The 21,701-nt window shown below is 62.3% G+C and overlaps 4 protein-coding genes across 15 annotated transcripts; 2 read left to right on the top strand and 2 right to left on the bottom strand.

Annotated features, from left to right (window-relative positions):
- Positions 1–345: 345 nt before the first annotated feature.
- GJC2 (gap junction protein gamma 2) lies at positions 346–8,356 on the bottom strand. The gene is made up of 2 exons (XM_037017239.2): positions 7,652–8,356; positions 346–2,176 (listed from the first exon to the last, which is right to left on the bottom strand). The coding sequence occupies exon 2, from the start codon at positions 2,156–2,158 to the stop codon at positions 899–901; it is 1,260 nt and encodes a 419-aa protein (XP_036873134.2). The 5' UTR covers positions 2,159–2,176; positions 7,652–8,356; the 3' UTR covers positions 346–898.
- Positions 8,357–8,495: 139 nt separating this feature from the next.
- GUK1 (guanylate kinase 1) lies at positions 8,496–15,177 on the bottom strand. 7 transcript variants are annotated; one of them, XM_017663112.3, is made up of 8 exons: positions 14,985–15,171; positions 10,523–10,636; positions 10,334–10,375; positions 9,801–9,897; positions 9,064–9,202; positions 8,907–8,991; positions 8,732–8,817; positions 8,496–8,648 (listed from the first exon to the last, which is right to left on the bottom strand). In XM_017663112.3, the coding sequence occupies exons 1-8, from the start codon at positions 15,043–15,045 to the stop codon at positions 8,613–8,615; spliced, it is 660 nt and encodes a 219-aa protein (XP_017518601.1). In that variant the 5' UTR covers positions 15,046–15,171; the 3' UTR covers positions 8,496–8,612. The 7 variants fall into 7 exon arrangements, with proteins under 7 accessions (XP_017518601.1, XP_017518598.1, XP_073077314.1 ...); XM_017663109.3 differs by lacking the exon at positions 14,985–15,171 and adding an exon at positions 14,702–14,966; XM_073221213.1 differs by lacking the exon at positions 14,985–15,171 and adding an exon at positions 13,367–14,015.
- On the top strand, positions 15,134–18,195 carry MRPL55 (mitochondrial ribosomal protein L55). Of its 3 annotated transcripts, none has more exons than XM_017663121.3 (4): positions 15,134–15,267; positions 15,955–16,018; positions 17,514–17,715; positions 17,907–18,195. In XM_017663121.3, exons 2-4 carry the CDS (start codon positions 15,993–15,995, stop codon positions 18,054–18,056), a joined length of 378 nt encoding a protein of 125 aa, XP_017518610.3. In that variant the 5' UTR covers positions 15,134–15,267; positions 15,955–15,992; the 3' UTR covers positions 18,057–18,195. The 3 variants fall into 3 exon arrangements, with proteins under 3 accessions (XP_017518610.3, XP_017518611.3, XP_017518612.3); XM_017663122.3 differs by lacking the exon at positions 15,134–15,267 and adding an exon at positions 15,272–15,462; XM_017663123.3 differs by lacking the exon at positions 15,134–15,267 and adding an exon at positions 16,408–16,495 and having other exon boundaries at positions 15,951–16,018.
- Positions 18,196–18,420: 225 nt separating this feature from the next.
- Positions 18,421–21,594, top strand: C14H1orf35 (chromosome 14 C1orf35 homolog). Of its 4 annotated transcripts, none has more exons than XM_017663118.3 (8): positions 18,421–19,987; positions 20,079–20,229; positions 20,396–20,441; positions 20,520–20,602; positions 20,676–20,748; positions 20,855–20,937; positions 21,031–21,138; positions 21,232–21,594. In XM_017663118.3, the coding sequence occupies exons 1-8, from the start codon at positions 19,894–19,896 to the stop codon at positions 21,287–21,289; spliced, it is 696 nt and encodes a 231-aa protein (XP_017518607.3). In that variant the 5' UTR covers positions 18,421–19,893; the 3' UTR covers positions 21,290–21,594. The 4 variants fall into 4 exon arrangements, with proteins under 4 accessions (XP_017518607.3, XP_017518606.3, XP_017518605.3 ...); XM_017663117.3 differs by having other exon boundaries at positions 20,852–20,937; XM_017663116.3 differs by having other exon boundaries at positions 20,058–20,229.
- Positions 21,595–21,701: the final 107 nt, after the last annotated feature.

Genomic DNA, 21,701 nt, shown 5'->3' with positions numbered 1-21,701 from the left:
TTCACTGTGTGGGCTCTGGCTGGGTCCGGATAATGCCAGACCAATGCTGGACAGCCGCCAGAGCTCAGGGCTTGTCGACCTAGCCCTGTTCTTGGTCCTCACCAGGTGCGCAAGGCTGTACCCCTCGTCCGTGGCCTGGTGCTGGGCGGCACCAGCATCTCCAGGAGCTGTGGGTGCTCGGACTGGGCCTTGCTGCCCCACTGGTCCATGGAGGGACCTCCTCTTCCAGCCAGCCTGGCAGTGACCAGGTACCCAAAGGCCGGTGGTGGACATGCACGCACATGCACACGTGTGTGTAAACTCAGGTATGCGTGCACATCAAATGCGAACACACGCACACACGGTTGTAAAGAAATTTGCTTTATTTTACTCCCTTTGCTTTTGAGGCTGTGCCTGAATTGGGGAGGAGGCAGGAGCCCAGAGAGGCCTCCGGGCCGGTTCCCAGCAAGGACAAGGCCAAATCCTTCAGGGTGGGCCGACACCTTCGCAGAACTTCAAGTACGTCCCAGAGCAACGGGGCCGCGCCAAGCCCGCACAGAGCCTTGAGGGGGCGTGGCCCCGCCCACCCCAAGTCCCTGGCCTCTGCCCAAGTCCATGAGCGGCTGGAACTCGGAGCAGCCCCAGCCACAGGCGTGCCCACCCCGCGGGGTTCAGAATCCGGGCTGGCGACCCTTCCTTGTTCCCAGGCCCCTCTTCTACATCCTACCCTGGACAGCGTGGGCCCTCAGGTGGTGCCCTTCCCTGTCCCGCCCCTCCCCGGAGGAGAAGGGAAAGGGAGAAGAAGAGCTGGAGCAGGCGGGCTGCTCTCTGCGCCCTAGCGCGTCCAGACCCCAGCCTCCCCCCGACCCCCACCCTGAGCCTAAGTGTTGAGGGAGGACGGCGAGCAGCGCGGCGGACCTCAGATCCACACGGTCGTCTTCCCCTCCCTGCTGCTGGCACTGCCCTTCTCCGAGCCCGCCCTGGGCTTGACGCCTGGCCGACCCTGGCCCCCGCCGGTGCCCCCAGACGTGGCGCTGCCCGACCCAGAGGCGGGAGCACCGGCGTGCGGGGGCCCCCGGGCGGCCTCTGGGAGACCTGGACAGAGCGGGCTGTCGCGGTCCCCGAGCGCGTGCCCGTTCCGCAGAGCCTGCAGCGCCAGGCTGGCTAGGTCCTGGTCGTGGGCACGCGCGCGCTCGGCTGCGCGCACCACGAGACTGTAGTCTGGCGGGCAGGCCAGGCTGGCCGGCGCGGCCGGCAGCGCGCAGGGCGGTGAGCGAAGCACTGGGCCGGAAGCGGAGGGCGGCACCCGGCGGCAGCGCACGGCGTCCTGAGCGCTGCCCAGGCCCAGGTGCGCCATCTCGCAGAGGTTAAGCAGCAGGCAGAGGCAGCTGACCACGTACATGACCAGCAGGAAAACAGTCTTCTCGGTGGGCCGCGACACGAAGCAGTCAACCACGTGAGGGCAGGGCTGGCGGCTGCATGGAAAGAAGGGTGGCACTTCGAAGCCGTACAGCAGGTACTGACCTACTAGGAAGGCCACCTCGAAAGCGGCCCGCGCCACCAGCTGTGCCACGTAGACACGCATTAGGCCCTCGCGCTGGATGCGCCTCCGCCCGTCGTGCTGGCCGGCGGGGCCCAGGGTTCCGGCTGCCTTGACGTCCTTGACCGCATCCTCGGCCTCGTCCTCCTCGCCCAGGCCCTCGGCCGGCCCTGGTTCCTCATCATCCTCGCCCAGGCCCAGCATGGGCTCCTCCTCGCCCAGGCCGGCGGCGTCGGGCCAGCCGGGATGCGGCGGCGGGGCCAGAGGTAGGGGCGCACGGCGGCCGGGGCGGCGACGGGGTGCGCGGCGGCGCTCGTCTTGCGAGGCGCGGGCAAGTCGGTGCACGGCATAGCCCAGGTACATGACAGAGGGCGTGGAGATGACCACGATCTGGAAGACCCAGAAGCGCACGTGGGACAGGGGCGCAAAGGCGTCGTAACACACGTTGTCACAGCCGGGCTGCCGCGTGTTGCACATGAACTTGGTTTGCTCGTCCGAGTAGATGGACTCTCCGCCCACGGCTGTAAGCACGATGCGGAAGACCACCAGCACTGTGAGCCACACCTTGCCCACGAACGTGGAGTGGTTGTGGATTTCCTCCAGCAGCCGCGTCAGGAAGCTCCAGCTCATGTTGGTCATAGGGGCAGGGGAGGCGACCTGCGAGCCGGGGTCAGAGCTCAACCCGGGCGCGGACGGGACCTGCGGAGAGCTCACTACCTTCCCAAGAAGGGGCAGCCCCCTCCAGGACCTCCCCCACCCAGGTTCTGCCCCTGCCTGTGGGATGGACATGGAAGAGGAGGGGCCTCCGGTACAGACCATAGGCGACCTTGCTCTGGCTGAGCACCCTCCTGGCTCCCCTCAAGATCCTACTCCAGATGCCTGGAGTAGCACCAGCCCTCCCTTCCGCCCCCAGCCCTCAGGAAATTTGCCCTCCTGCAAGCCATGCCTCCCAGCTCTGGGGACCTCCACTCTAGGCCCTGAGAGCCATGGGGTATCTACTGGGTGAGTGGCCTTCAAGGGGCCAGAGAGGAGTTGGAGACCAGCCCCTTCAGAGTCTTGTAGGGGCACCCACAGCCCCAGCTCCACCCACTGCAGTGTCTCATGGATTTCTATTCCTAGTACACACACACACACACACCCCTATAGACACACACACACACACACACACACACACACACACACACACACACACACCCCTAGCCCCCAAATGCTGGAGCCCCACAGCCTGCAGCAGCACACCCCTCCTCCCTTCCTTCACACCCTGCACTGGGCTTCTGATCCTGCTACTTCCACCAAAGACCCCCCCATGCCCTTTCAAGCTGCCTCATCAGTCCAGTGGCTGCCCCTCCTTCTGGTCCTGCACCCCTGTCCTCTGCAGAGAGGCCAGGTCTTCCCAGCTGGGAGGCTGGGTGAGGACAGGCATTTGTCTGGGACGGGCTGTGTCCTGAGAGGCATATACAGACACCACGTAAGCCACCTGAGCCCCTAGGAGACATTCACAGGACCACTCACCACGTCTCAGACCAGTGCCCCTTGTAAGTCAGCTGACCCCTCTGCCCAGGAGAAGGCTCTGAGGGCAGGGCCACAAGCGGTTGGGGGTGGGGGTCTGTACCTCCAGAGAGGGAAGAGGGGCTGCAGCCTCCCAGCATCCATTCTCCCTCCTCTGCGGCCAAGGCCAGTACCTGCTCCTGGGTAGTTTGGTTGTCGCAGACCCCTGAGTACGATGCTTCTGGCTCCCTACCTCTGGAGGGGCTGGGAGGCAGCGAGGGCAGGTGTGGGATGGAACAGCAGAGGCAGGCAGGGCTCTGCTCTTTATACAACTGGGGCCTCCCTCTGGGGCGGCAGGAAGAGGGGGCAGCCTGGGGAAGTGACTCTTCTTCCTCACATCTGTGTGCAGTGACCCTCTGAGAGACACACACACGGAAACACCTTATGCACACCTACACGTGCGCCCAGGTGGCCACAGACACACACGTGGACGCTCACGCACTTGTAAACGATGCACCCAGGCACACAAGCGCAGGCAAGCGGACGAGCACGCCAGCCTTGGGCCCCTTCTCCAGCCTTCTACCTCAACAGCCAGTGGCTCCCTCCCCTCCGCATCCCCCCGGGCGTTTCTTCCCAGGACTCTAACCACGCCTCTCTTCCGGGATCTTTGTGGTCCCCACCTCCATCCCCGCGCTTCTCGGGAGGCTGAGGGCCCCATCCCAGACCGCAGGAACCTGGAAGAGACGGCAGAGCAGCCCCCGACTTCTCTCCCTCCCTAGACCGAGCCCAGGGGAGAAACTGGGTGGGGGGAGGAGAGAGTCAACATTTAGCAACCCGCTGGCGGGTGGCGCTCGTTGAATCGGTTGCTGGTCCCCGGGGTGTAAACGTCCCCACCGCGCCATGGCCACCACCGGGAGACCCGCGCAGGGGCGCTCAGACCGGCTAGCTTGCCCTGGGCTGCCCTCCTGGGGGTGTGAGGGACCCTCCGCCCTCGGAGGCCGAACCGGCTGGGGCGGGGGTGTCAAAAGAGAGGGAGGATCAGGGCGAGCCCTGCGGCTACCAGCTGAAGGGGACCACCTGGGCACTGGTTGGGGTTGGGGGGGCTCAGGAAGCCTCCGGTGGGGTGCTGCAGACCCGTGGGGCCTGGTGTCACGGAGGAATCATTGCGCGGTCCGGGGCTCGCGCTGAACAGCTCTGGCCTGAAGGAGCCATGCAGGGGGGCCCCCAAGTTTAGACACCCAGCTCGTGCTGCCTCCGTCGTGGGCCGTGGATGTCGGCAGGACTCCAGAGGACGGTCCCCCAAATCTCCTTCCAAGGCGCGTCCAGAACGGGTGGGCTAATCCCGACCGGCTCTCAGCTCCACCAGCCCACCCTGGACGCCACCCCGCGGCGCTGCCTCCCTCGCTGAGAACACCTGACGGAGCCCACCGCCGCGCTACTGGACTTGCGACCTTGTGAATAAGCCAAGCGCACCTGGCCGGGCCAGGTAACCTGCACCCCATGCCTCCTCCGCACAAGACTGGCCCATAGTCGGGGCGTGGGGGAGGGGTTCCGCCCCACCCCCACATAACTACGTCCCCCACGTGGCTCTAAGCCAACCCACACCCCTTGTCCCCCATGTCCACCCTCCGCCCCACCCTGCACAATCTCACTCCTGCAACCCCCAACGCTCCCCGTCCCGCCCCACTCCTAGCCTGCCTCAGAGGCCCCCACCCCCAGCTATCCGCTATTTCCGCGCACTGGGACTGAACCACAGTCTGGCAGTTACAGACAGGCGACGGGAGCTGCTGCAAAGTCCCACGTGGTCATGGGTTAGCGTAATGGACGGCTTCCTAGAGAATGTCACAGACACGCATATGCACACTGCTTATACACACAGATTGTAAATGACCAGCGTGTCGCAGGGGGAAGGCGTGGGGACACGGAGTTCCCGGCTCTCCACTTCCCTGAGAACTGCGGGAGTGACTGAATATCCCTGCCTCTCCCCATTCGTCCCCCTGCCAGGCATGTATGTCTCGGGCTGTAGGCTGCAAGCTGCTCCAAACAGGGACTTTAGGCGGTGACCCCGCTCTGGGCAGTGGGACACAACCCGGACTAGGGGCAGTGGGGGAGGTGGCAGGAGCTGCTGGTGTGCTGGCCCCTCATCAGGCCCCAGAGTCTGCAGGGAGCAGAGCTGTCAGAGCAAGTACAGGTGGGGGCCTCCAGGAGATCTGGGGAAGGGGTCGGGGCCCCCTGGGTGTCAGGGTCTGGGAGAGGGCAGGTTTGGGAGTGGCCAGCAAAGGGTGGGCATGGAGGGTATGGATTTCTCATGATGGGACTAACTGGGATGTGGGTGTTGGGCAGACGCCGTGACTCCCAGTGGGCACAGGATGGTCACCCTGGGGTGAGCTAGGCACCACACTGTCTGGGCTGCAGTGGGGTGGCCTCAGCAGGGGTGGGCAGCTGGCTCCCCACTTGGAGTCCCTGTGACGCTGGGTCTGAACAAAGGTCCAGGAGCTAGGCCAGGTGGGAAGGTGGGCGTGGGGCTGGGGTTGAAAGCCAGAGAGGGCCCAGAACTTCCTACAGTCCAGCAAGGCCAGGGCTTGCCCAGCCATTTCCTTTGATCCTTAGCCGGCTTCCTCCTATGAGCCCCCTCTTAGGGCAGGCAGGACTTCCTCCTACTGGGGAGGCGCTGCAGGTCAGCTCTCAGCTCAGGGAGCTGTCCTGTGTGTGTGTGTGTTGGGGGTGGGTGGGCTCCCCAGGAAGCCCCTTCCAAGGACACAGGGACCCCAGCAAGCACCTGGCCCTGGGCAGCCCCTGGTGCACATAGGGTACCCAGCAGTCCCCAAGGGGCTCCAACCCTGGACCTAGCTCAGAGCCCAGGGCAGGTCTCCCCTTGTCAGCTCAGTGCTAGTTCCCTGGGCCCCTGGACCCCCGGCACAGTGGGAGGTGTGCACCCCCCAGCTGTCCAGTACTGAAAACCCAGGCCTAGGGACCCTCTGCCACACCAGTGTGCCCCCAGGAACTGTATGCATGCCTCCACTTGAGTGGATGCTGGCCAGACTCCAGGCTCCCCTACTCCTCTTCCTGCCTCCTTCCAGGCCCCCACCTCCAGGCTCCCCCTGCAGGACCCCTGGGTTGGGGCCAGGGAGCCCTGGCTCTCAGGACAGGAACCCCTCTCCTTCCAGGGTCCTCAGGACCTCCCTGTCCACTCCAGCACTCCCCAGCCCCCAGAACTGCCTCATCCGCATATGGACACCTGACAAACTCACACTTGTACACTCACACATACACTGCACAACCACTGGCCTCACCCTCCTCTGCCTCTGCCTAGGTCCTGTGGCCCCACAAGGGAATTTCTCCAAGCCCAAGAGGCCAAGGTGCGCCCCATTGCCAGCAAGGTGCCCTGAGGGCAGATGCAGCAGGGACGGGGAAGAGGGGTGGCCCAAGGCAGAAGGCTGCTTCCTCCTGGGATGCTGGAGGTGTGGACAGCTGGGCTGGCAACCGCTTCCCTCTGCAGCCTGGCAGCCTCAGACCTAGGGACCCAAGGGGTGTTGGAAGAGGGTGGGAGCAGGGGGGAATGCTAGATGGAGGGAGGGATGAGCAGGCTTAGGCCTAGGCAGTGAGTCATGCTGGTGCCCTGGAGAGCTGGGCCGGACATGGGGCCCTGGGTGTGGGGAGTGGGCCAGGAGCAAGTACATGAGGCCCACCGAGATCCCCAGCCAGGCTCTTGGTAACCTGCAGACCTCCCAGGCTCAGCACACCCCCCTAAACCCTGCAGGAGGCCCACCCCCATGTCTCCAAACCGCCTCTGTAAAGCCACTACAGCTTGGTTTTCCCACCCTTTTCAGCATATGGCATGCTGTGTATCCTTGCCAATCCAGAACATCCCCCACCAGCCCAGGCATACCCCCATCCCAGGCAGAACTGCACCCTACCAGGTCCACTGTTCCACACAGCCATGTATCACAGGCCCCAGCAGGCATGGCCCTTCCCTGTGCAGCTGTTCAGGGACTCATGGACTGGCTGCTCTGCTGTCCTTGGTCCAGCAACCCATCCTCACCCAGCCACCCAGACAACTCACAACTGTGGCACACCAGAGACCACTCCTGGAGGACAGGGCTATGTTCTGCTCTCTGCTGACCCCCACGGCCTAGACCTGGGACCTGACACTGTACCCACAGGATTTAAGGGAAAGCACGCCCAGGCCACATGTGGTATAGGTGGCAGGCAGGGGTACCCAGCCCAGCTTGACTGCCCATGTGTAGGGGTGGGGTTCCCAGCATCCCCCCACTGGGCCCAAACACCCTAGGCCAACCTCTGGACACACTGCAGCTGCCTGGCTGGCATGGGCTGGCTGGACTGCACAGCCTGAGGGACCCCAGCTGCTGCGGAGGTATATCTTCCCCCTACCACCAGCCTGAGCAGTCCCAGGGGCTCCACCTCCCCCACCCCAGTTTCAATGCCCAGGAAGACCCAGCCATCAGGCCTTAGGCCTTGTCCATGAGAACCATGGGCCTGGGATAGACAGACCCCCAAATGGAGGGCTGCCCAGCCAGGGGTCTCCCCAGGTTGGCCATTTCAGGAGACCCAGGCCCAGAGCAGGGTGTTCATGCTGCTCAGCTCCAAGGTCACCCCACACCTGGCCTCTGGGCAGGGTCCTACCTTTTTCAGGCCAGGAAATGCGAGTTGAGCTCTTGCACTTGCCAGCTGACTGGACACTGGCCCTCCTGAGGGTGTGTGCCCTGCTGAGCTTGGGCCTGACCCAGGGCCACCTCTCACCACCAAGCACAATGCTCGGGGAGGAACTTCAAGGGCCCCATTGTTTCCCGAGGCCTGAAGCCTGGGTCTGAATCCCTGATTGTCCTTGGACTGGCCCAGAGAGGGAAGGGGCCTCTTCTGGGCTGCAAAGCAGGACAGCAACCAATCTGGCCCTGCCTCACCTACCCCCAGCCTGGGGGGCTGCCCAGCACCCCTCTGGCCTGCAGTCCCGCATCCAGACAGAGCTCTCTGCCTTCTTCTGTATCTGGGCTTTTGGATGAAGCCCAGCCTCCCTGTCTGTTTCCACCTGGGCTCCCTGCCCCCTCTGGGTCCTATCGTGGGACCCTGGCCCAGGTGGATTCTACAGGCATCTCCTCATGCTAGGAGGACCTGGAATCCCAGCAGAGGCCCCTAGTGTCCTTCCTGGGCCAGCTTTTCCCAGGGCCTCAGACAGCACTGAGCACACAGGCCCCCAGGACAGTGGTTCAATCTCAATCAGGCGGCTGGAGCAGGATGAGCCCTTGCATGCTTCTCCCTAGCTCCTCTTCCCACATGGTGCATGGAGTAGCCCCAGGCAGCCCCACATGTTCCCTCTGCACCCAACCCTCAAGACCCAAGGGACCCACCTGGTGGCCATAGCTGGTCTCCCAGAAACTGCTCCCTGCAGCCCTCCTGGGGCTGGCTGATTAGGGGTGGGGCTGCAAAGAGCAGGGAAGAAGTGCACAGATCCAGGCAGAACTCCACAGGCTTGCGTATGCTGTAACCCAGCAGCTCTTTATTAGGATATTGGCCCAGATCCCACAGGAGGGGCCATGGGGCAGGGGGGCAGGGTGGTCCTGCCTGCTAGGACTCAGCTGGGGCCTCCTCAGGAGTGACAGCTTCCCTGAGCCTTCTTGATTTCCTTTGGGGGTGAAAGGAGGATCTTGCGAGAGTCCAGGGAGCCGCCAACCCCGCCCACTCTCCTGTGCAGAGATGGGAGCCCACCTCCAAGAGTGCCTCCTCCAGGGCGTGGTAGGCTTTGTCCAGGTTGTCATTGACGATGACCAGGTCAAAAAGGCCGGGCTCCTTGCCTGGGTGGGGGCGGGGCAGGATCAGGGAGTGTATGGGGGGGGGACTCCACGGAGAGGCCCTCCCCCTGGTGGGGCGCTCTGGCACTCACTGCTCTCCATGTCAGCCCGAGCGGCAGTGAGCCGCTTGGACAAACTCTCCTCCGTCTCTGTGTTCCGCAACCGCAGCCGCTGCTCCTGATACACGCAAGAGGGTCAGTGTGACAACAGGGAGCTAGGCCCACCCCTCCCATCCGGGGCCCACCCCACCAGCACATCCAGTGAGGGCGGCTGCACGAAGATAAAGATGGGCCGCAGGTCCGTCATCTTGATGTTGCGCACGCCCTGCAGGTCCACATCCAGCAGGCAGATGCGGTTCATGGCCTGCACAGCCCGCACGGCAGCTTTGCTGGGAGGGTAGCAGGGGGCTGCTCAGGCCCGGCAGCCAACAGCCTGGAGGAGCCTCAGCATATTGCCCTGGGGAACCCCCCAACCTGCTCTGGGCCTACAGGAGCACCTGTAGGGCCCCACCTTCACCCTGGCACCACTCCACCATTTTGGAAGCAGCCTGTGCTTGAACGACCTCTGTGAACTACAGTGCAGCATGATGGTCCTGTGGGGTCCCTGCTTCACCCCTGCAGACTGCTCAGACCGCCTGCTCAGAGGCCTGCCTGGGCATGCCTGTTTCCAGGACACAGGTCCACCTGTCAGCCAGGTGGGAGGAGCCCAGCCCCAGGTGGGAGCTAGCCCAGCCCACACAGACCCTGCTGGGGAATGAGGGGGGTGTTGGGGAGGGAAAGGTGGGTGCACTATTAGGCCAACACTCCCCAGACACCCCACTGGTTGTGGGTTGGTGGGGAAGGGGCTGCTTTGCAGTCTTCAGGCTTGTGGACCCCAGGTCCACAAAGTCCTCACTGCCCACTAGCCTGGCCAGTGGCCTGGCCAGGAAGGATGGCCTAGGAAACCCAGACCCCCTGCTCAGTCCCCACTCTGCTTGGGTAGCCCACCTGGTCCCATACAGGTTCCCCGAGAACTCAGCATGCTCAATGAAGTCCCCCGCAGCGATGTCCCGCTGCATCACTTCCCTGGTCACAAAGTAGTAATCTGCAAGGAGCAGGTGTTATGCCAGGCTGCCTGCTGCCAGGTCCCAGGGAACATGTGGCCAGAGCCAGCCCATCTCCCCATCTGCCCACCCACCCGAGGGCTGCTTCAGCTACCAGGCAGAGAGGGGTCTGAGGACGGGATAGAGGCAGGTGTCACTTTCCACATTGCCCTCATTGAGAGAGGCCTGGAGACCACCGTCCTTGCCCAGGGAGGCTAGGGGCTTCCAGACTGGTTGACAGGCACAAAGTCCCAAAAGGCCACAGAAGACGCTTGTGACCTCAAGCCCTGAGCAGCGCTCGGCTACAACTTCAGTGCACGTGGCCCTTGGTGGGGTCAGGGCCCCTAAGGCCTTCCCTGCCCTGGCTCATGCCTTGCAGGAGGGGCCATCTGTCAGGCGGCACTGCAGCCCCAGAGCTGAGCCAAGTCCTGAGCTCACCTTTGCCGTTCTCCTCTCCAGGCCGAGGGTTCCTCGTGGTGTCTAGGAATAAGCCCCTGTGATGACCCAGGGTTTGTGGCCCGCGATCCCTCCCCAGGCCCACTCAGCAGCGTGGAGGTGTGGGGGCCCCATGGTGAGTCAGCAGGGGCCCGACCCCCTCCCCAGGTCCTGAGTTCCCTGTGGCCTCACGGGACACGCTGAAGCCAAAGATGCCTCTGTGCTCCTGCAGGAGCCTCTTCAGCAGAGTACTTTTCCCAGCTCCTGATGGCCCACTCAGGACCACGGGCCGCGGTCCAGACATCCCTGTGGGCAAGGCACAGAGGTCAGGGAGCCCAGGGACCCTCCCAATGGGAGGGGGCTGGGGTGGCTACAGGATCCACCTCTGTCTGCATGACCACCCAGGAACCAGGCAGGGAGAGCTGAGGACAGACCTGCGCACCTCCTGATAGCAAGGTCTCCTTGATGGCAGACCAACCACAAACATGCAGCCTTCCTGGCCTGTGTCCCAACCCCACCCCTTGGGTAGCCTGGACTTTGGCTCCAGGGAGGGGCACATCTAGGTCCCCAGCCCTGTGTCTTTAAGCATCGCTCCCCAGAGGTGGCCTCAGTCAAGGTCAAGGGAAAGCATGCCCCATTCCAGGAACTTCCACTGGGAAGCTGGGAGCCAGCCCTGAGGGACCACAGCTTTCTGGCCCCTCCCTGATACTTGGGCCCTGTGGGGGGCAGGCAAGATCCTTCTCCAGCCCACAACTCAGGCACATATCACAGGTGAGAGCAAGAGGGGTGGGAAGGGACTCTGGGGCATCAGCCCACCCAGCTCTGTGCCTGTCCACCCCCACCCCAAGACCCACCTCCTGGGTGGGTTGCGGCTTCCTGCTCAGCTTGCAGCAGCTCCGGACAGGCTAGCAGGGGTGGTAATCCCTGCCTGTTCCTTGCTCCCAAGGGCATCCAGCCCTGCCTGCTGAGCCTGCCCGCCCAGCTACTGAGTGTGACAGGCCAGGAGGCCAGGAGCAAATGGGTTGCACAGGGAGACCCCTTGGGGAATGAGGCAAGCCTAGGCTCCCTGCACAGCCCGCCCGTACAGGGCTCTGCCTGGGGACCCCCAGCATGCCTCTGCTGGCTGGCCTAGGAAGAAGGGCTGCTCCGCCTGTGTATACCAGTGGCTCAGCCCAGGAAGCCTACCAGCAGTACCCCTGGGCTGGCTACTGTCCTAATCCTCAATGCAAGAGAATAATCCTGCTAAAGTGTTACTATTCTGGGTCCACTGCACCAGTGCATGCACTCTGCAGAGACACAGGAGGAGACGGAGAGGTCATCTCTAGCCACCGTCCCAGCATTGCCCCCTCGCCAGGCTTCCAGTCCAAGCTCATCTAGGATGATCCATCTCTGACACACAGTGTAGCTCCCTCTTTCCCCCAGGGCCCCGGCTGTTGACCTTCAGGAAGTCCCTTCCTCCACTGGACCCTTGAGGGCAGCTCCGCCCACACCCCGGGTCTGTCCTGACCTCCAGGTGCTGAGGGACCAGGGTAGGAGAGCTGCATGGGTCAGAGGAGAGGCTGGTGGGCCTGGTAAAAAAAGGCCCAGGTGGCTGGCCACCACCACACTACCTGCTGCACTGCCTAGGTTCTCTCAGGACTCACAGAGATAGGGCAGGAGAATGTGCCCCTCCCACAGGTGGGGACTACCCTGAGCACTCAGCCAGGGTCCTGCCAGGCCTTGCTCACAGCAGCAAACCCTCAACCCAGTGGCACAGCTGGGCTCCTGGACCTCCAGGGAGAGGAGGACCAAAAGGGATCCTGCATCCCCGACCGGGGTGCACAGGGAGGTGCCTCTGTTCTTGGAGGTCCCTGCAGGATGTCTCCTGTCTGCCTGTGCAGAGGGACCTCAACACCCTATACCTCCAGCTATGAACCCTAAGGTTCCTGCCCTGTTCCCCACTCCCATGGGGAAGCCAGGACAGCAAAGGCACCAACCTCTAGAGACTGCAGGCCCCCCGCCCCCAGGGAGGACCCGTCCTCAGTAAGGACCAAGACCTTGCTCAGAAGGCCCAGCCCGACACCCCAGGGCCACACATTGGCTTCCATCCCTCCATCCTGTGGAGCTTAGGAGTGGAGGAGCCTGATGCACTCCATGGAGCCCACCCTGATGGGGACAGGCTACCTGGACCAGGCAGCAAGCAGAGGGGACACACTGCACAGGATAGGCTGTGGCCTGCCCAGCTTGGGACCAAGGCCAGCCTGTTCCTTCTAGCCCAGTATCCAGGCCCCCAAAGCTGGCTGTCCCTCTTGACTTTCCTCAGGGCCAAACCACTGGTGATGTGATGACATGGAGTATGGGACACCCCCCAGTACTGCCATCTCATGGTGGTGGGGTCCAGGCGGCTAGGCCTGGCTAGGGTGCCTGAGCCCCAAGCTGACTCCTGGGCCCAGGGAGTTGGCTCCCCACACAGGAGGGCTGGCCCATGCAACCATGTGGTGACATTGGGGACATGCCTCTTTCCAGCGACAGTGCTCACCAAAGCTGCCTCTGAGCACAGTGTGGGACAGAAGCCCAGCCTCGGGCTCAGGGACCAAGTGCCTGACTTTGGCTCTAGAGCCTGGTAGAATCCACCAGAAAGTGTGGAGGGACAGGTCACCCCTTTCAGGAAGGGAGCCCCAGCCAGGAAGCTCTGCTCTATATCCTCTATCCTGTGACTACTGGAGAACCCAAACTCCAGCTGCCTGGCAGGAGGCTATAAACTTCACAAGAGCTGCTGGAGGGCCCAGGAAGCAAGCCCCTGCACTACGAACCCTCTCCAGAATCTCTGGCAGCCAGACACTGTCCTCCACAAGCACTTCCTGCTCTGGAGGTGGAATCTCCTCCTTCCTCTGCCAGTTGCCTGCTGCCTCCCTTCCCAGACATCTAAACTGAGGAAGCCCCGCTTTCCAGTGGATGGGGCCAGTGAAGCAGCAGTCACATCTCTCCCCAAACAGGCCATGTTGGTAAGGATGAGCCTAGCCCCGGCCATGCCCCTGGGCTCTGTGTGGGACTTACCAGCCAAGCCACCTCGAGAAACCACTCAGCTTTTCAGAGCCTGGCTGGAAGTGGGACAGCCACAAAGCAGCTGGCATTTTCCTTCTCTCTTCCTCTCCCCACAGCAGGGCATGGACCAATCCTACCCTAGAGGAAGCCCCATGGTGGACAACTCCAGCAAGGGAAGGGTCCAGGGCACAGGAACAATGGAGAAGCAGAAGCCCAGGCCCTCCAGGGAGGAACAGCTTGACTCTCACAGAGGGGAAACCAAGGCCCGGGACACAGGACCAGGGAGGAATTGAAAGGGAAACAGGCCAGCACACCCAGGGCAAGGGAGGTCCCTGAACCTGACTGCAGAAGTGCCACCACAAAAGGCTTACCTTCAGTGACCTTCCCTCCTGGGGGCTGGGGTCGCCTCCTTCACCCCACCCACACCACAACAACCACTCCCTTCTCCCTTCCTACTCATCCTCAACCTGTAGCATTTCTCAGCTTCCCTGCATGAGATGGTGCTGATCTAGGTGTTAAGAAAACAGCCCCGAAGAGAAAGGCGAGTGTCTCACCGCTAAAGCGCCTGAATCTGCTACTCAAGGAAAGCTCTGGTCCTACTGCTTACAGCCAAATCCCAAGGACTTGGTCAGCGCATCCCAGGGACCTCTGTGAAAGCCCAGGCAGACTGCACCTATAGCAGTTGTGGCACCAACCTGGCCATGAGGTGCCTGACCTGTGCAGGCAGCTGTGTGGGTTCTTACAGAAGCGAAGGGACTGGTGCTCAGTTGGCAAAAACTCGGCCCCAGTGGTAGGTCAGGAGACCACGTGGTCCAGGGGGAGGGGGAAGGCCTTCGGGTCCCTCCCAAGTCATTCTTTGGCCTTCCCACCCCAAGACAAAATAGGACGACCTCACTGCTCTCAGGCGAATGTCCAATTGCAGAAGATGGGCAGCTCCAGTAAGCTAGATTCGCGGTTTCTGAAGCTCCTACCCCCGCCTTTGCCAGCAACCTGCTCTTGACCGCAGGGTCGGTATCTGCACTGCCCAGCAGCTCCGGCGACCCAGGGCCCCGCTGGGTTTGCCATCTGGGGTAGTGACTGACTAAAGCCTACAGGTGAGCCACCAGGAGAGCTTCCCAACTGTTATCTCTGCCGCCCCACTGGAGTTGCGGGAAGATACCACCCTCTTCACAGCGCTCGCCAGCAGAGGCTCTGCCCTCACAGGCTAGCAGGCGGCCCCCTTGAGGCAGAGCTCCCGGCTGTGCTGGAACTCCGCTCTGCCCCTCTGCATCCTGCACGGTCCACAGGGCAGCAGCGTGGCGTCCTCAGGTGCGTGGGGCCGAGCAGGGGACGCAGCTTTCAGTTTACCTGAGGAATGAGGACAACCGCCAGGACACGCCCACGCACGGCCGGACTTGGAAACGCGGGGCGCCTTTGGAGAAGTCAGCCTACTCCCGCTGAAGACGTCCGCTCTCCGCGAAGAGCCGCCGGACCTGGGCCTCTGGGGCCCGAGGACCCGCATGACCCGTCCACGTGCCCCGACGCGGGCGAGCCGTGGTGTCCCCGGGGGAAGAAGAGGGCTCCGCGCGAACGGCGCCTGCGCGTGGGACGGCGACGCTCGAGCCCCGACCGTCAAGAGGATGTCACTCACCGTCCGAAGGCACCCGGCCCAGGGCCGCCGCCACCAGCCCGGCCAGCGGGCGCCGCAACATGAGAGGCCGCCGCGGCCCGCGGGGTTCCTTCAGCGCCACCCTGGGCCCCCTCCGCCCAAGGGGCGAATGTCATAGCGCAGGGCCGCCTCCGCCCCGTTCCTCAGGGGCGTACGTCAGCGTCGCGCGACGCAGCGCCCACGGATGACGCCGGAGCAGCCGTGGCTGTGCGCGTGGTGACGTCTTATCCCGCTCCCGCAGGTCCTCGACCCGCTGCGGAGCTCGGTAGGTGGTAGGTTGGTCCCGTAAAGGCGCCGCGTCGCCCGTGCGGGAGGGCTTCCGCCGTTGTTGGGCGGGAGGCTCCCTGCGCTTCGCGGTCCTGTGGTTCCAAGGCCCTCCGGAAGTAGACGACAGAGGCCCGGCCCGGCCAGAGGAGACACCAGGACAACGCTGCCCATCTCGGCCGGCGCGCGTTCCCGGGTGTGTGTGTGTGTCCGAGGTCTCAGGTTTTAGGCTCGGACACTCGGATTTGTAACCTCAGAAACCTCCGCACAGACTCTTCCCGGGGAGTCAGGGCTTAGTAAGAATAGCCCTGAACTTTGCAAACCCTACCACGCTGGGTTTTGTGAGATATGATCTTGCAAAACAGGTGTGAGCCCTTTTCCAGTTTACGTTTAACTCCGTTCTAGGAGGGTCTTCCGATTCTCTATTCCACGAGAATGGGCTTGTCCTGTTCTACACTTAAAGAGTCAGTCTTGGGAGTAGGAACTAGGCATCCGCTGTTCAGAAACCTTTTACGGGTGGTTCTAATGCCAGGTTAGGGCTGAAGACCTGATAGATTACCTGATAGGTGGAAACAAGCCTGTCCGAGGCAAACATGGGCCTGTGCCTCCTTCCTGGCTGGGATTTGAGGAGCATCAATTAGGTGAGGAAAGCCTGCCTTTCAAAAATACTTTTTATTTCTTTGTCCAGATCATCACACACCGGGCCAGGGGTGTGCCACAGGAAGAATGGCGGTTGTGGGCATCCTGCTAGGGTAAGTGTGGACTTCTAGACCCCTTGGGACCACTGTCATGGGGCCATCTGAGGGAATGCTCACTCAGGAAACCTCGCCTCTGGGCCTCCGGAGAAGGCCACTGGCCTTTCTGCTGTTCCACTTGCCCTTCCTCTCACCCCTTGCCTCCCTCCCAAGTAGTGTGATCAGTGTTGCTAGGAGAAAATGAATTCATGTTCTGAGTTGTTCCCTTGGGATCTGTGGAGAAGGTGGCAGGGGAAGTGGGGAGCCTCTGCAGCTGCAGTTCCTGGAAAGCCCTCATCTGGGGAATGGCTTACCTTGGAACATCTGCTGTCTTCTGGAGGGTGGGCATCAGCCCCTCCTGGATACCTCCGCAGCCCACCGACCCCAAGCTCCCTGGTGCTGCTTAGGTCCCGGCCTTCCTGGATGAGTGCGGGCTCCTCCAGCCCTGGAGCACACCCTGTCTCCTTGCTGCCACCTCCATGCTGCTGAAGGCTGGTACTGGATTAATTCCACCAAAATTTACTGAGTGCTCAGCTGGGGACCTGGGACTTAACAGCAAATAAGAGGTTCTTGCTCCCCAGACATGAGTTTAGTGGAGGAGGTGGGTTCTTAGTGTGAGGTGTGAGCTGGGAACCCCCAAGGCAGGGCCACCGTGCTGGGGCTGTGCAGTCACAGGGCACTTGAGTGGGCTCCCTGTGGGACCGGGTGGGCAGCTGTGACTCTGCCTTTTATCCTGCAAGCAGTGAGCGGTTTTCAGAACCACCATCCACAGAGTAAGGCCACTCCTAGAGAACCCAACTCCTGGGAGTTCTGATGACTCTATAGACACATTCACCCAGAAGCCTGGGCCGTGGCAACAACCTTTAAGTCTGAATCCAAGTTTGCATGAGAGTCAGGCTGGAAGTGGCTTTGGGTGTCAGAGGCAAGGCTGGGAAGGGCAATCCCAGGGCCTGAGTGGGTGACATACAGCTGCAGGTCAATGCCGCCTGGTGGAGTAGCCTGAACAGGGTCCTGCCCCACCCTTTCCCTGCCCTGTGTGTTTGGAGGGGGCAGCAACCTGTCAGGAAGCTGGGTGGACTCCAGCTGTCTTGATCCGATTGGGCTGCCATAACAGGGCCACAGGCAGACAGGCTTATTTCCTATAGCCTTGGAGGCTGGAAGTCTGAGACCAGGGTGCCTACAAGGTCAGACCTCCTGTGGCTTGCAGACAGCTGTTCCTCACTGTTACCTCATGGGAGAGAAGTGTGGTCTCTTCCTATAAGGATACCAGTTCTCATCCTCACGACCTTACCTAACCACAGACACCATCTCGTGGGGGTTAGGGCTTTCCCATGTGAATTGGGAGTCAGGGCACAGATGTTTAATTCTTAATACTAGGATGCCCACCTCTGTTCTGGACAAAAAGCAGGGGCAGCTCTGACCATGTCCTTCTTGGATGTGGGTCACCATGTGCCACCATAGGAGCTGGCTGGGCTGGCCGCTGACCAGCGTATGAGTGCCTGTGTGTTTACAGCCTGCTGAGGCAGCGTGTGGGGATGGGGACCGCCTCCGAGGGATGCCAACTGCACACATCCTCCCGGTGGTCTAACAGCAGCAGAGCGTTGCTCACGCGTGTGCACCGGCAGGCCTATGCTCGCCTCTACCCAGTGCTCCTGGTCAAGCAGGATGGCTCCACCATCCACATCCGCTACTGGGAGCCACGGCGGATGCTGCAGGTACACTCCGTTCCTCCTCACTTCCCTGGTGCATGGGGCCAGCGTCCACCCCATGTTAATTGCTCTGCCAGGGAATGTGGGCTCTGAGCTGCTGCAGCTCAGCAGGGAAGGGAGAACCAACTTAAACTGCATGGTACAGCAGAGGATGAAGTAGACCCAGAAAGCCCTATGTGCACCTGCCCTCTCTGCAGATGCCTTTGGACCTGGATACCCTATCCCCAGAGGAGAGGCGGGTACGGCTCCGCAAACGTGAGGCCCAGCTCAGGAAGAAGGAAGAGAGGCCAGAGCTGGGCGATGACTTTGACATTGGGCAGTACAAACAGTTTTGGACCAAGAAGTGACCTTGCCTGGAAGCTGTTCTGGCCCAGGATACTGGAGGGGGGGGCAGGTCTATAAATGGTTATGTTTAGGAAGTTGCCTCCACCCTGCCTGTCCTGTGCCTCAACCTGGAGGGAACTTCTGTAACAACTTACCAAGGGCTGAGTTGTGTCAAGTTATTGGGAACACCAAACCGAGGTCTTGGGCCATCCTGGGGCAGCCTCTCTTCCCAGCCTGCTGTCCACTATGGGCCCAGCCGTTGGGCACCTGCTTACAAACCTGCTCTATGCTTGTAGAGCACTGCCACACAGATGGTGGGGGTGACCCTGCATCTGATGGTGGCTCTTGAGGGACGGCCTGGGTTGAGCGCCCAACCCCAGACTCCTTGAGCAGCTCTGACCCTGTTCGCTGACCAGACTGGCCATGCACTGACACATGGGTATGTCTGTGGTGTCTATGTGCTGTCCTTCCAGCTTCTGCCCCTGCTTCCCTGTGGGAAACACCCAACAGTGTTTTCTGTACTTGCTGTTCAGGCCAGGTCATCATGAGGCTTGTGGAAGGCAGCAAGGCCCCCCACCTAGGGCCAGTGCTGGAGCGGTGGAGGCCATATGCCAGTGGGGACCAGGAGCCCCACAAAATGCCCACAGTTGGGTCTGCCCATGGCAACAGCCAGGGCTCTTGCCAGGCTTGGTTGGAGGGCCCTGTGAGCTACCCTATTGGGCTGGCAGATAATCCTGCCGGCGCCAGCTCCTCAGACGTCCCCACCTACACAGGCCTCCTTTCCCATCCCTTCAGCCACTTTGAGACTTCAAGCCCCATCTAGGCTGATGACCCCGGACCCACACTGGGGGTAGCTGCTGACATGTTGAAGCAAGCACACTTTGCCGACCTTGCCTTTCCCCAGCATCTGGTCCTTGTCCAACGTGGCAGCACTGCCTCAAGACTACTGAGCCCCCAAAGCTGCCCCTGGGACACCTGCCACTCCATGCTCCCCCCAACGAGGTGACCCGAGGTGCCTTCCTGAGCTGAGACCTTGAAGAGGACACGCCTATAGTTTAGGGCTTAGTGTGCCATGCTGGAGGACCCTGCATAGCCAGGACCCAGGGGAAGCTTTGCTGTTAAGGCCTCTTGGCTCAAAGACGACTTAGCAGTGGTGCGCTACAGGGCCAGGCTCAATCGCAGTAATGACTACCACTGTCGGGAACTCCGAAACCCCAAAGAATTAAGTGAAGGTGTTGGAGGAGGTGTCATAGGAGAGCCAGGCCAAAGGCTCCTCCCTCCCTGATGCCGCCAGCTGGTGGAGCGCGCGGCCCGCTTACCAGTGACCGAGGACACGCTGGGCTTTTACCCGGTATAGCTGGTCCACGGGGCGCGTCCATCCGCTCCCCATGACCAGAGGCAAACTGGCAGGGCAGCGCGCTAACGACTCGTCGGGACACCCAGACTCTGATCCCGACACTGGCCGCTGCCGGAACCACACCTGCTTCCGGGACGCTCGCGCCTTAATTGGCACGTGATGGCCAGGACCATAGCGCTCTTGGACACTGCCCCAAGTGTCCTCCGAGGGCACCGGCCCCGGTTCCTGACATCCCTCACACAATGGGACCTCTAATAACGGCCGGCGCGCAGGCCCAGGTCCAGGGCCTTCTCCGTGCCATCCTCGGGCCAGGGAGCAGAGCTCAGGCACAAGGGGCGGGAGTTCGGGCGGAGCGTAGGTACAAGAGCTAAGGATTGAGAAGAGCAGTACGCAGGCGCACGCGGCTAAGCGGTTGTCGTTACGATGCGCGACGCAGGAGCTGGAGCGGACGCAAGGGCAGCTGGGATCCTGGGGGCGCCGGGGCCCGCAGGCGGCCTAGCACCATGTTCGGATCCAGCAGGGGCGGCGTGCGCGGCGGGCAGGACCAGTTCAACTGGGAGGACGTGAAGACCGACAAGCAGAGGGAGAACTACCTGGGTGAGCACGGTGCGGGGGTCGGTCTGGGCACGCGAGCTTGGGGGCTGGGAGCGAACCGAGCCGCGACCAGGACTCGCGCTCCGTCCCGCAGGCAACTCACTGATGGCCCCAGTGGGCCGTTGGCAGAAGGGCCGTGACCTTACTTGGTATGCCAAGGGCCGGGAGAACGGCGCGGGGCTAAGCCGCGAGCAGGAGCTGGCTGCCGTGAGGCTGGCAGAGCAAGAGGCTCTCATGGCGGCGCTGTGAGTGCGCGTGGGGGACGGGGACCGACGTCGGGGATGGAGCATGGGGCACGGTCTGGGTACCTGGGCGGGGGTCGGGGACGGAGGACAGAGCTCCGGGGACAGGCGAGGGGATCCGGGAGCGGGCGCGCCCGGCTGCTCCCTGAAGCTGGCGGGGGCCCTGCAGGGGCTACAAGAACGTGAAGAAGCAGCCCACCGGCCTGAGCAAGGAGGTGAGGGGCAGATGGTCCCGGGGGGCGGGGGTGGGCTGACCCCGCGCTGCTGCGAGCGCCGCCCCCGCTCTCCTACAGGACTTTGTGGAGGTCTGTAAACGGGAAGGCGGGGACCCTGAGGACAGGGGAGTGGAGCGGCTTCTGGGTCTGGGGAGCTCCAGGTGAGGGGGCCCCAGGGCGGGAGGGGGTAGGGCCTCACCCCGGGGCGGGGCCTCACCCGCTGCGTTTCCGCAGTGGCTCGGTAGGCCGAATGGCGCTGTCCCGAGAAGACAAGGAAGCCGCTAAGCTGGGGCTCTCCGTGTTCACGGTAAGAACGGACCCCCGGGCTGGGGTGCCCCTTTCTGAGGGCTGGTATCCTAGACACGCGGGCGCTTGGGCGCCGCGCACGCCCCCAGAGCACCTTTCCTCAGCAGCACCAGCGCACGGAGAGCGGTGTGCCCGGGATTACCCCGGCTTCCGCCAGGAAAAAGCCACGGGAGGAGAAAGTGGAGCCAGGGTAAGGGCCTGGACGTCTGGAAAAGGCTCAAGCTGGGAGGGCCACCCCTGGGGAAACCCGATTCCCATGGCTTGTGGCATTGTTATCCCGCAGCCCTGAGAGCCACAAGAAGAGCAGGAAGGAGAAGAAGAAACACAAGGAGAAGAGAAAAGAACGGGCACACAGGAGGGCAGTCCCCTCTCCAGGCCCTGCTTCCTCTGGGTAGGCCCCCCCTCATCCAGTACTCTGCCCTGTAGGCACATGCCAGACGGCTCTCTCACTGCCCCATGCGCCCCGTTTCTGTCTCCTCTGCAGGCACTGCTCTGGCTCTCCGCTCTGCAGCCAGAGGCAGCCCAGGCATGACAGTGACTGAGCCCAACCCCTGGTCCTCCACTTCCGTTTCCCTTCGTGTCACTTCCTCCTTGTACTTACATAAACTCCTTTCAAGTAGAGCATGTCTTACACTAAAGGGAAGGTCGCTGTCACGTGGAAACAGGAGCAGCACTGTCCTGGGGAAGTCCCAGGCTGCTGCAGGGAGCGGACCTCTGAGTTCTGGGGTGGGCTTGCACCTGGGGCACCCCTGAAGGGACTTAGGCCTCAGCATCTGCCTGGGCTGCATCTGTTATTGCAAAGGCTTTTTTTTGCTTCTAATTAAAAGAGAAAAATGATGTATTCAGAGCCTTGGTCTGGCCTAGTGCAGGGTGGGACTCCTATATGGGTGGCCTGGACATGGATGTCACATCCGGCTAGGAGCAGGGGCCCCCTGGCAAAGGGCTCCTGGGGTA

This window comes from Manis javanica, chromosome 14 (genome assembly GCF_040802235.1).
Source record: "Manis javanica isolate MJ-LG chromosome 14, MJ_LKY, whole genome shotgun sequence".
NCBI classification, from domain to species: domain Eukaryota; kingdom Metazoa; phylum Chordata; class Mammalia; order Pholidota; family Manidae; genus Manis; species Manis javanica.
Note: the sequence above shows the minus strand (reverse complement) of the source record. Positions and strands in the feature narration are given on the sequence as shown.